At 35.2% G+C, this 13,615-nt stretch overlaps 1 protein-coding gene across 1 annotated transcript in view; it reads right to left on the bottom strand.

Moving 5' to 3' along the window:
- Positions 1-61: 61 nt before the first annotated feature.
- The window catches only part of LOC117427097 (WD repeat, SAM and U-box domain-containing protein 1), an 18,841-nt gene continuing 5,287 nt past the window's right edge, over positions 62-13,615 (bottom strand). Inside the window, exons 4-12 of the mRNA XM_034045465.3 lie at positions 13,293-13,385; positions 12,590-12,683; positions 11,552-11,585; positions 11,264-11,304; positions 11,046-11,152; positions 9,383-9,502; positions 8,257-8,421; positions 4,367-4,507; positions 62-521 (exon numbers count right to left, since the gene is read on the bottom strand). Coding sequence (XP_033901356.2) covers positions 370-521; positions 4,367-4,507; positions 8,257-8,421; positions 9,383-9,502; positions 11,046-11,152; positions 11,264-11,304; positions 11,552-11,585; positions 12,590-12,683; positions 13,293-13,385 — 947 coding nt within the window. The 3' untranslated portion in view covers positions 62-369. The remainder of the gene's footprint in view (positions 522-4,366; positions 4,508-8,256; positions 8,422-9,382; positions 9,503-11,045; positions 11,153-11,263; positions 11,305-11,551; positions 11,586-12,589; positions 12,684-13,292; positions 13,386-13,615) is intronic.

The following is a 13,615-nucleotide window of genomic DNA, read 5'->3' as shown; positions in this document are numbered from 1 at the left end:
CTCATAATTTCACTTGCTTTTGCAATATTGTTATAAGGCTAAATGAAAATAGCATGGCCTCTTATCTGTGGTTGCAATGTAATCATTTTATTAACAGTAAAGTTGTAGTGACTATTGTATAACATTAATTTGACAATACATTACAAAAACACAAAAACATGGACAAAAAGCCAATTTTGTAATATCAATTTGTGAAATCAACCTTAATTAAAAAAAAAGTTTTAAAGAACCAAACATTAATTTACAGTAAACATTTAACAATTCAATCTGGTATTTGATTTGTAACTAGTGTGTGAATAATATAAACACACACACACATATTTGCACTGTAGCACTTGATTTCTTGGATTGAGGACAATTAGCTCTGCATTACTGGCAGTTTTTCCAGCGGCTAATAGCCATCTTTAAGGTTCTGTTAGGGGTCAACAAAACTGACTTCAGTGGTAAGTTTGTCATGGGACTTGTGTGTTTCTTTGTGTGTATCCAGCTTTCAATGGCTTCTCTCTCATACGAATATCCATCTGAAAGAAATAAAATGTAAGTTTGACATACAGACATATGCATACATATATACCCAGGACAGACCCATGTAACCTTGTGCCAAAGAAGGTCCTTAACATGTTTCATCACTATTGGCAATCCTCATACAGTCAGCTTCCATATACCCTCAGATTATAATGATCTGTTCTAAAGAATGTGATTAGTAAGTTTCATTGGAAAGGGGATCTCAAATGGAAAAATAAATAGAAGTATGTGATACAGTACAGACAGGCATTCAGCTAATATATACTCACCAATTAAGAAACACTCAACAGACCTACATAAACTATTTTTGGATTGAGTTGAAAGGTCTATGGTAACAACCACCAATGAAAAACTTGACATACACTTTGACAGATCCAATATCTTTCTTCCCCTCAATGCCACATGTTCCAAAATGACTGATTTGAATTTCCTTCAAGTTTTGTTGAATGATTACGCTTTCTCTAAAGGTGTGCTGAAACTGTAAAATATAGCCATACTGAAAATAAATTAACTAAAGTTGTACTATTTAGCGTGAAGGAACTGAACAGAGTCCTGCATCGGGTCAGGTTTCGCAGTTCGGTTGCGGCTCCAAAAAAAATAAAAAAATAAAAAATTTATTCGGGTCTGAATTTGAATCACCAAAAATGTTTGTCCTTTCAACATACTCGCCTGTAACCCTTTCACAAATATCGTATTAGAAGGTAAATGTACCAGTATTTCCTGCACTAAAGCAGGAGGCGATTAGGGAGGAGTCAGCTGACTAAGCAGTGGTCTTGCTTGTTTGATACGTCGCAAGATCCTTTTATCACGTCTGCTTGGTGATATTAAAAATGTTTATGAACGAGGTGAAACAAAAGATAGCGCCGGGTTTATATCATGTAGTGGATAATAGTTCAAGAGGTAAATCAGAAGTGTGGAATTATTGTGGAATCATAGCGTGAACATGTGACTGGATTCGTAAAGCCTGTCATTATGTTTTTGTGTATGATAGCCACAAAACTGGTACATCATCTCTGCGAAAGCACAGATGTAGCTCCCTTTCAACTGGTGGCACGAAAGGAATAGACAGGTATTTTATAGTAAAGTAGCGATAGTTAATATGTTACAATGTTAAAATATATGCAGACCACTAGAGAAAGCTACCACGTTGTATAGCCTATTGTGTAAACTCAATCTATGGAGAATGGTAGAGATATATGTGTGTGAATGTGAGAGAGTCAGTTGACGTCGGGTCGAGTCGGGGTCGCGGCTAAGAAGACGGTTTTGCAGCGGGTCCGGGTCGGAAGCGAGTCATAAAAATTGGACCCGCGCAGGACTCTAACTGAACGCTCCTTTATTTTGGCTTTTAGTTAATATAGTATATCTACAGTAACACGTCTGTGTCAGTGCCCTTACCTCGATTGACTCTCTCACACAGTGGACATTTCTTAAACAAAGGCTTATCAGAATTAGTACTCCTATTGAGTAACACTGACCGAAATGAGCTTTGTCCTAAATGTCTAAAAAGTGGTTTCCTCTAAGCGGATTGTAATTGCTTTGTAATGGCTCCATCAATATTGGTCTAATGGGTAACATAGTAATTGTTTAAATATGTATTGCCTGCATCCATGCACAAGACTAGAACTGAAATTAATATTTTACAAAATATTTTAACTAGTTTACAGTCAGTATATGAATGGGGTGTAATACATTTTCATGTACTTCTGAAAATTTGAGTCAAGTGGGGAACACTAGTGGACTGGATATAGATGTTGTATAAAATACAAAAAGGTTTTGAAATCATGTTTCGTAACAATACTAAATATTTATGAAAGGAAAAGCAAATTGTTACTGCAACCAATCTAGACGTGAACAGCCACATACATGCAGTTGTATCTTACTAACTGTAACAGTTCTACTACAACAAAGCAACTAACCGCCAGTCACAAAAGCCTGCAGTAGGATTGTATTATGTGCTGTTGGCTAGATTTTTTTTTTTTTTTTTTTTTTTTTTTTACAAAATATAGGTGTCCACTTAGATCAATATTTGATTAACTTCTCCATGAAAAAAAAGATCCGGATTAAGACAGCACAACAAATGATTTATAGAATTCATACACATCAACAGGTTCTTCAATTTTAAACTTCATGAAATCTCCATTTCCACAAAGAAAGTAATTCAGTCAAAATATAAATAAAAACCCCAGGAGCTGTCTATATCCACACCTGCAGATAAACTGTTCATAAACATGCAGCCTAATCTGCGACAGTCGTTTACAGTAACTGAACAGATGGTGTGCTTTAACCTAACCATCTAATTGCTACTACAAGTACAAATGCTGTAACCTCTGTGCAAGAACATTTTGCTCAACCACAGTAAAAGAACAAATGCATATCATGTTATCAAAACAGGAAATAGCACCCAAGGTAGAATTGAATAAGAAATGGCAGTTTTTTTATGAAAAAAAAAAACAAACAAAAAAACACAGGACAACACTGCTAGTGGAACTTTGTTATAACTGAGATAAAATAAAAAAAATCACAGAAAACAGCTGTATACCAACCATAAAGACAATCTCAGTGTGTTGAATGCATCACATAATATGGCCAAACTTTAAGACAATATGGCAATAAAACAGTTTATTTTTACTGGACAGCAGCAGAACACATTTGTAATGCAAAATAAATAGTACTGTAGCGCAATGCAGGTATGATACATTTAATTTATCATTTTACAAGAACTGTGTACCAAATATTTGGACAGTATGTCAAACTGTTCAGTGGCTATAAGCCAGAAACACATGAAGTCACATGACCTCAATATTGCAGCCATCACCATTGCATTTTTCAAAGTGTTCATACAACCCTGCAGCCAATACTTAATGGTCTCAGGATCTGGCAATGTAGCTATATCAACCTTGTAAAATTACTGACACAAAGGGGTCATTTTTCTTGTATGATACCCATGATCAAACTCAAACTAGAAAATCAATGATTACAGTTGTGTATGAAATATTTATCATCCAATAAGATACATGAAGATAATACAGTTTCCATCTTAAGTCACAGATCAAAATGAAGGGTACCATTACTTTTCCCAGGAGTTCCTATAGCACTTAGAAAATGAAGTTGGTATCTCAAACAGATTATGAAATATTAGCAGCTGAAAGAGCGGGGTCAGTGGTGGATAGACGATTGTAATATACAGTAAGCTCTACTCGCAGCGATGCCTGCATGCAGAGAACTGTTTGATAGCTTTTCCACTGAAACATTTGACGGAAAATTATTTTCCCCTAGGGTGGCTGAGTTAATATGGGAGAAAAAAAAAAACATGCAAATTATATAACATATTAAATTGCCTAAGAGAAAAGCAAATAAACCCTTTCTCACCCAAATATTAGGACGAAACAATACAATTGACGTATGTAGGTTTTAGCCGAGGAACAATAAAGTGTTGTTGAAGCTGGAAATAAAATTGTGAAGGGATCTGACCTCAGTTACAAAGATCAATTCCAAATGCTCCAGTGGTACTTTAGCATTAGATAGTGCAGTTCAAAATCAATATATTTTTTCAAATAATGAGGACTTCAAAGCTAATATTGACTTATACATGGCTTAATGAACACTAATCATATTTCCCAGTTTAGTCTGTCCAATATTCACTCTGCATCTCTTATCCATTTCTTCTCTAAAACAGCAAATGTGTTTAGGAGTTTCAAAGCCTTCTAAAATTCCAGTGGAGAATAATTGCTTAGCCCTAGAATGATTAAATCCCATTTTACAAAGCCTCATACTATATCTGAACAAGATGAACTTGAAGAGACTTGTGTACTGAAAAGGTCATCCAATGTAAATTAAATACCTGAAGCAATAACAGGATCTTTCATAAGCTCCCTGCTTATTGGGCACAAGAATTCGTCTGGAATGCCTGTACAAATGGACTCCAGGTGCTCCTTCAGCTCCTCAATTTTCCGAATCACTTTGTTACGCAGTCCCAAGGATTCTATAAAGAAAAAAGGTTAATGCTGCTACTGCATTTTAAATTTTCTATTTATCTAAAAACTATATAAATGTATTTATTAGATACAAGGACCGAGTAGGATAACGTTATACAATTGTGGCTATACCATGCACTTCAAGGCATATATTTGTAATACAAAGTAAATAGTACTATAGTGCAATGCAGATAGGATTAATTTGTGAATTGAGTTATGGTGGTCTCAGCCAAGCTCTTACATGCAAATTGGCCATTTGAGGCTGTAACTGGAGTGATGCACACACATAATTACTGCAGTATTTGCCAGCTGCAATCACATCACCTTCTGTCATTGATTTGTTTTGTAATGCTTCAGTGCATTTAAAAAAAAAAAAAAAAAAAAAATACAAAAGAACACCACACCATAAAAGTAAGGTTATTGCAACATTTTTACATCCCATGTTTTTAGACTTGGATCACTGACAGTGACTTTCTGTCAAGAACCAACATAACTGCCTTTTGCTGCAGTTGAAAAATGTTCCTAGAACAATGATAACACATGAAATAACACATGGGCAGCAGTGTGGAGTAGTGGTTAGGGCTCTGGACTCTTGACCGGAGGTTGTGGGTTCAATCCCTGGTAGGGGACACTGCTGTTGTACCCTTGAGCAAGGTACTTTACCTAGATTGCTAAAGTAAAAACCCAACTGTATAAATGGGCAACTGTATGTAAAAATAATGTGATATCTTGTAACAATTGTAAGTCGCCCTGGATATGGGCGTCTGCTAAGAAATAAATAATAAGAATAAGAATAATGAAATTCTTGTGCATTGTCAATGTATACCGCTATTAAGCAGTTCCTAAACCCTGCAGAACGACTGTTTTGCTGACAATATTTCTTACGGAAATACATTAATGAGTACCCTCATTAAATCCAAACATACTACATGTATCCACATTATAAATATATATGTGTATGTATGTATGTATGTATGTATGTACACACACACACACTAGTTTGCAGAAGTATTTACCCCCTGCAAAGTTTTCACATTTTGTTGAATTACAAATAATATATGCACAGTTTTTCAAACAAACTTTTGTATTCAAAGCTGTAGTGGTTAAACTGAACATGGTTATATGGAGGAGGTGGTTAAATATCAGCAAAACTTGCAAAGAAAATGTAGAAAATGTAGAAAATGAAACTTACTGGTTGCATAAGTATTCAGCCCCTTAAGTCAGTACTTGGTAGAAGCACATTTTGCAGCAATTACTGCTATGAGTATTTTGGATAGGTCTCCACTAGCTTTGCACAGTAGGATGGTGAAATTTTTGCCCATTCTTCACAGGAAAATTGCTCCAGTTCTGATTAGTTTGTTGGGGATCGTCGATGTACTGCAATCTTCAAGTCTCGCCATTCATTTTCGATTGAATTCAAGTCAGGACTTTGACTGGGCCACTCAAGAACATTAATTCTCTTCTTGTTCAAGCACTCCAATGTGGCTTTGGCTTTGTGCTTCGGGTCATTGCCCTGCTGAAATGTGAATTGGCTGACTCAAACAGGTTTTCCTCAAGGATTGACTGTACTTTGCACCATCCATTCTCCCCTTTATCCTGACAAGCTTCCCAGTCGCTGCTAAAGAGAAGCATCCCCATAACATGATGCTGCCATATACTACCAACTACCAAACACACATTTGAAAAGTGGCTGACTGACAGCAAAATTACAAGTGCACAGGTTACACTTAAATGCGGAGTTGCTATTCTGGGTGTAGTTTGCTGGGTATTTCCTTTAAAGACACTCATGTAAACTTTGATTCAGTTCTTGTTCTCGTTGTTTTTGAGACCATAGGGACCTCCAGCAGATGCAGACAGAATTAAAATTACTCACATGACATCTTGGTCCTGGATGGATGGTAGTGCTTGTGTCTCCAGGGACATAGTACAACACAAAATTCATTGTGTAACATCCAGGGCTATCAAAACATTAAGCCAACCTAGGTTTGTAAAGATGTTTAAAAACATTATACAACATAGGGTTTGAAAAAGAAGAGAAAAATCCATCTCTTAGTTCAACCTAATCCACCGAGGGAAATGAAATATGCAACCTGTATCAGAAGACTGTTACAATGTAGTTTCACATAGAGATTAAGCAGCATTTATTTACAGGTAAAACCTGCTGAAGCCTAAGAATTTTAATAACAAGACAGGAGGTCTATAACTAATGCATCCGCTGAGATTAAGGGGTTTAACACATTTATGCCCCAAAGAGATTTAATGTCACATTTCATTTGCTTTTACATCATGTCATTTTTAGTGAGTTAAATGTTATATTTAGTATTATAAGTACAGTTCTTAATTGTCGAAAGGGTCATTGGTTTCTTCTCGATTGTGAAGTAATTGAGGCAGGTGTTGTAGAGGGGCAATCTTCTGAATACAAGGTACAGTACAAGCTGTTACGTGTGCGGGTTTCTATCATTTTGAGCATCAGTATGGAAGAATGCAACATCTATTACTTTAGTGGCACTGAAGCAGAAATATATGTTAGTTTGTCAGAAATGTGTACTCCAAAGGTGACTTGTTGGCAACAGGAAGAAAGTAATATAGAACAGTGTCACATCCATTTGATTGATTTTATCGTGCAATAAAGTAACATACTCAAAGCTACATAAACAAGCCAAGTGTGGTGTTAATGTTTTTAATGAATAGCGTAAAAACAGAAATCAATGTGTTCTTGATAATGGTGATTCCCGCAGGGAATGTTTTTAATAAAAATGTATAGGACCCCCCCGCCCCCTCTATAGGAATAAGAAAAAAAGATGTTGGCTACTTTTAAGTTAAGATTTGTTACGGCGATATTAAATGTCATGCACTTTTTTGGTTTTGTTATCTGGAATGCTCATTGTTATATTAATTAACTTAAAATTGCAAGAACCTGAGTGGTAGCAGAGCATGAATGGTATAGCAGAGTGGAAGTCCACTGTGTTAATGCTTAACGAGACACCAAATAAAACTCCCAATGCTCCTTTGTTTACCAATATCCATGGGCTTAAACGCCTCGGGTCTCCTTGCCGACTTGCTTCATATGTGGTCTGCAAGATTATTGTTGAAGAATTGCTAATAAAAGAAGGCTACACACACATCCTTCAGAACCAAACACTTCCTAAGCTCTATATTCTTGGGATTTACTGTATTTAGTATGCATTTGTGAGAAAACCAGTCTGTACATCATCTTACTATGCAGACTACAGCTTCTGCTGTTTTACAAAACAAGATAACACTGAACCTAGCTGGATCTCCAAGATAAAAAGACTAAGGAAAGACATTCAACATACTCCCTAAGTAATAGCATCCCTTACAAGAAAAAAATAAAAAGCAAGGAAGGATGACCTGTGGGTTATAATTGATGACTGGAGCCACAACATAACAGTTTCCTACTATCCTAATGCTGAAGGGGCTTACAAACTAGATAAATATAAATGCATTACCCCAAACCCCCCGATAATCCACATTACTAATACAAGTTTGGGATTATCATATGGTTATCAGCAAATGGAAAAAAAATATATCAACCTACAGTGTGAACCACAGCAGGCCAAAAATACAAGCTCTCTGATTCATTCCTTTGAAAACCACTGAAATACCCAGGATGCAACACTTAATTGTGACTTCCAACAACCTGTGAATGAGGAATACAAACAGCTGGAAAAGGGCCCTTTCTGTTGTAGCTGTTTGAGGAAAGAACACATACGCAGTAGTTTTTGTTTTTCCTTACCAATGTTGAGATCGTTGGTGACAATTTCTTTGTTCAAACTCAGCAATTGAGAACCATCTATGTTGTTTGCCTTGAATATGGTCACTAGTTCGCCCAAGCCCTCTTCACAAAGCCAGACTGAGACCGCTTCCTCAGACCACTCACTAACACACAGCCTGGATTGGGCTGACAAAAAACAGGAAGAATGTTAATAAATCTATCCACATTAACACTGAACACTACTTATCTAGAAGGGCCCTTTTGTACAAGCATGCACTTTCATTTTAAAACAGACCTCTGGTACTACACTAAGCTCCCAGTTTGATTGCCTGGCCTTCCAGGAAGTCTATTACCGCAATTTTTCCGTGGTCATTTCACCCCAGAAGTGTTTTCTGGGTCTATTGACAGGAATGAAGCCGGTGAAGAGGTGGGGACAATTTTACCCTCCAGGTGAAATGACCCATGAAATGCAAGACAGTCTAAAAGCATGGCTTGCAAACAGACATTCCTTTAACCTAGTGTAGTAGTCAATATTTTTGCTAAAACGTATGTTTCTTTCAAAACTGCACATTTGAGACCTACATAAATGAATGTGCATGGCAGAAAAAAATTACTTTTGTTAGCCATAATTATTTTAAAGTTAGGGGGGGGGGGGCAATGGAGAAAATTGGGGGGGGGAAATACAATTTCTAAACACAACAAAAAACATAACTATGCATGAAGGATGTTTTTAAATAACATTGTTGGTGCTACTTACTATCCAATTTGTCATTAGAACTTTGTCCGGTAGTTGTGTTTGACAGCCTAGCTCTCCGATCTGTGAGAATTAGTTCTGTCCAAACCCGCCTTTTAAATCACACTAATCTCTTTTAAATGCAGTGGAGGTCTGTGATATAACAACTGATCATAACATTTTTTTTTCTTTACGCAAGAAAGAAAACAAATATTCAATTATGAAAAATGTCAACTGGATAAACAAACAAAAAAAGACAACTAAAAGTAATAATCAGTTATACTATATGCTTCTTTATACAGGGAGTCAAACTTATACCGGTACTGTGGTTTTCTTCATCTTACAACAGTGCCCGTTACAGAAGGGGATTTACTTATTTTTTTAAATGGAGAATGAAGGAAATCATGTGTTTACCTTTCAAAAATCCAACATCCAAGTGTTTTTCTTTTTCTTCTTTGTTCAGGGAGTCAAATTTATTTTTTGCTGTGGCGTTGGATACAGCAGAGCCCTTGTTGCTATGTTGACTCACACTACCTGTAAGTTTATTGAAAGGGTTTTTTTCTGATTGGATAAGATGCTACAACTATAGATTTATAACATACAGTATGTTGTTCTCCAATTGGCTACAAACTATCTCATTTGGTATAATACTGGAAATGTTCATTCCATGGCCTGTGTTCCAATTTACACAATTACATATTACTTTAAAATCTTAATTTGATTACCACCTTCAACCAAGAATGAACTGCGACAGTAATAACAGTTATGACACCCACTGGTTTGCTGTGGATGCAAGAGTTTACCAGTTAAAAGCATGTTTGATATACTAGCAGAAACCTTGTCATGGCTTTCATTACTCTTGTGTTCTCTTTAGTGCCTTTAAATGTTATGACATGCATCAGGCAATTAAAAGGAATTAAAGGGTTTACCAGTTGAAACATTGATCTTTTTCCTTTAATTGGGTAAAGCTCTCATGGTTCTACACTTCTGTTCTCTGCAGCGCTTTTAAATATTTGTATTTGTTTTACCATTGCTCAAACAGATAGCTTCCCAGAACCACATACTGTAATTCAAATAACATTCCCTCAACCCCATTATGTTTGCAATCATTTAAAATACATTGAGCTCATTTTTGTATTTATTTTTTAAACCGGACATTATTTCAGACAACCCGTCTGTCTCCCAACCTGTCCGGTTTAGCGAGGGACTACTGTACATGGCAGACTGACTTGTCAAATGTTACAAAGGTTTAGCACTCGAGAACACAACTTTAGCTCCATTGGGTCCTCTTGCTCATGCTGAATGGCTGGCTCTCTAGTTTATATTATATATATATTAAAATCCTTGTAAGCATCCCTTGGCTTTCCATTGTCTTAGAAGCATGCTACTCAAACTTTTTTTGTTTATTTTGTTTGCAGTATTTCTACTTCAATTTCTTTCTAATGCATTTCTTTTCTTTACAGTGCAAAACTAACGCTGACAGCCAGGGCACATTTTTCAAATATCAGCGGGGGAGTAAATCAACTGCCGCTCTGCAGATACTGCAGTTCAATCTAGTATTAATTTCTCCTATGCAGTTAAAATACAGTAAATCGGTTCCCCATCCTCCAAAAAAATGATTTTATAAGGATTATATTGTTAAATTTCACAGAAAATGTATTCATTTTTAATATGATATTTTAAAGTTAAAAGATTTTAAGGACTTCCCTCCATCAAGGACTGGCAAACCCTGTATGGGTTTAGTCAGTTTAAGTGATTTGAATTTCTCTGCTGAAATAATCTTAGCAAAAGTTCCTTTAACTTTTTCTCTTGAAGCATTTACACCGTATCAAGATGATAAACATTTAGATTCATGATCCCTTTAAAATACAGCTGAACCTGAATGTATGTACGTACGTACGTACAGTACCTTCCTGAAGCAGTCCATTACCAGATGGTAATGCTCAATAAATCAGGGATCTAGTGCTTCTTCAAATACCATAAAAACAGACAGTGGACAAACACATCATCATGGCGGTGGAAACTTTAGACCCGGCTACTTGACTTATGAATTATATTTTAAAGTTTGAATACTAACCACCCAAACTAGTTCCATCCTCTATTCTCCAGACAGTCACCGTCTTGTCCATAGATCCTGTGGCAATGAATGGCATGTCTGGGGCAAATGCACAGGCAGTGACATATCTAGAAGTGGTTAATAACATCAATTACATTTATGAACAGCTATTTTTTTTTTTTTTTTTTTTTCAGATAAACATTTTTCTTCCCTTAAAAGCAAAATTTTAAATTGTTTACCTTTCGTGGTGGGTCAGTTTATTAAGTATGATTCCTTTATTCTGCAAAACAAGAGGTTTAGTGTTTTTACATACAGAAAACGTATATATTTTATTTATTTAAAAACAGCAGAATATTTTATACAGTTTTTTTTAGTTTTTTTTTTCCTTCAGGGGATCAGTAAATTTAAGATATATCACTGTTTAGATTACTAAAGTTAACTATATTACATAATTTCTGGAGAACTCAGCATACAGAACTGGTTCCTGTTGACTACACAACCAAAATATACTGAGTAAATACACTTACAGCATCATAGATGACCACAGATTTATCCACAGAGCTGGATTAAAAAAAAAAAAAAAAAGTATTATTAATACAACAAAATTAAAAAAAAAATACACTTAAATTAGTAAAAAAAAAAATCTGATGCCTGCTTAAACCCACTACTTTATTCCAAATGTTAAAAAAAAGATGTTTCTGTATTTTTTTTTGTATGCATTGGCCATATTATATATATGATATTATATATATGATATTATATATATATATATATATATATATATATATATATATATATATATATATATATATATGCAACAGAGCAATAGAGAATATACTGTAATCCATTTTGTACAAATATGTCTTGCAAAAACAGAATTTAATCAAGCATTACTATTTTGATATGGGATGCAGAACAATATCCAATAGCACAGATCCCCCTAGTGGTGATCATACAGAACTAAAATCAATTTCTTTCTTCTTTAATCAATATAGATTGAAAGCACACATTAGCCCTTGTTCAGAAAAACTATTATTTGATAAGCAAACTAAATTGCACATACAACAATGTATCACCTAAAATAGATCACCACATGCATTGTGTATATTATATATTTGTGGTTTACATACATAGTGTCACCCTTTTGATAAAAAGAAAAAAATCTATAGTACTTATGGTAATTCATGAACACCTGTTTAAAATCATGTTTGTTTACTACACTGTAATGTACAGTATATTTAACATACCAAAATGCTGTATTATGATTACACGATTTATCAAGCTCAAACATGTTTTTTTTATTATGTATCTTTGACAAACGTAAAAATATAAAACACAGGTACCTGCAAAATAATTAATGTTTCCAGCAGAAAACTGTTCTTGCAGCCATTTTTTTTCTTTGGTGAAAAACCTTGATTTGAATGAAAGTTGCAGCACTAAATGCAATAAGCTTTTAATAATATTACAAAAACTAAATAGGTCTACTGTGTGCAAGATGGCTATGCAATTCAGGAATACTAGCAGGTAATGTGCAACCCCCCACTTCATTTCAAAAAATGATTTACCCAGAAACAAGAAGTTGTCCATCAGATGAAAAAGCACAGGACAACACAGGAGCACTCTGCCCATTCAACGTGTGCACAAGCTTGAATTCACAACCTGTAAACAATAAACCATTTAGAGAAGATGTGTAAATAATGACAATGCTGTCTCTGAAGGCTTTTGGTACTGCTACATATTTAGCCCTGACTTACTACATTTTAAATGGCATGGTTTGCATCATTATCATGAAGTGCATTTGTAAACAATGTGCAGTTACAGTTTTCTCTAACCTTTGACACTTTGCTGCCAATAAGCTGAAAACCACTCATTTATAAATTGCACCCAATTCATTTTTATTCGTAGACAGTGTTTAAAGGATAAATGCATCTTAATAATCAATGTGCTGTCAGGTCTTTAGTTTGCATAAAAAAAGACCAATGCTGTAATAAATGATCTAATTAGAAATATCTGTATTTAAATGATAACTTTTGAAGTAGATTGCGGTGAGATCAAAGTCTCAAAGAACCAGACAGTTCTGCAATACAAAATCCATTCCAAACAAGTACGTCACTAACATGCATCTCCCGAGTTTCTGATTATGCCTAAATGGGCCAACCCAGTAAATAAAACAAACACAAAAAAGGTGCTTCAAGTTCTTCAATAGGATAAGGAACGGTTTCTATTTCTGCAATTTATCTCGCAGTGATTTTAAATCGAGCACGGTACCCGAGGGGACATCCTGTGAGACCATCCAGATTTTGACATTGTTGTCTTGACCACAGGAGGCCATCTGAAAGTACACTGAATTTCTTTCCATGCCTGAAGAAAAAAGAAAAGTGCATTCAGCTGATAAACATGTTATACTGTTTAATATTACTTTGTTAAATTGTTTTGGTTCACAACTTCCTAGTAGTGGAGTAATACTTTTCATTTGAAGCTTTTGGAATAAGAAGATTCCAAGTAAAAATGTCAACCTGGCAAGCTGTGGCAGTACTGACACTAAATAATTTACGTTTTACCTTTAGTGTTAACAGCTGAAATCCGAGTAG

Source organism: Acipenser ruthenus, chromosome 11 (assembly GCF_902713425.1).
Source record: "Acipenser ruthenus chromosome 11, fAciRut3.2 maternal haplotype, whole genome shotgun sequence".
NCBI classification, from domain to species: domain Eukaryota; kingdom Metazoa; phylum Chordata; class Actinopteri; order Acipenseriformes; family Acipenseridae; genus Acipenser; species Acipenser ruthenus.
Note: the sequence above shows the minus strand (reverse complement) of the source record. Positions and strands in the feature narration are given on the sequence as shown.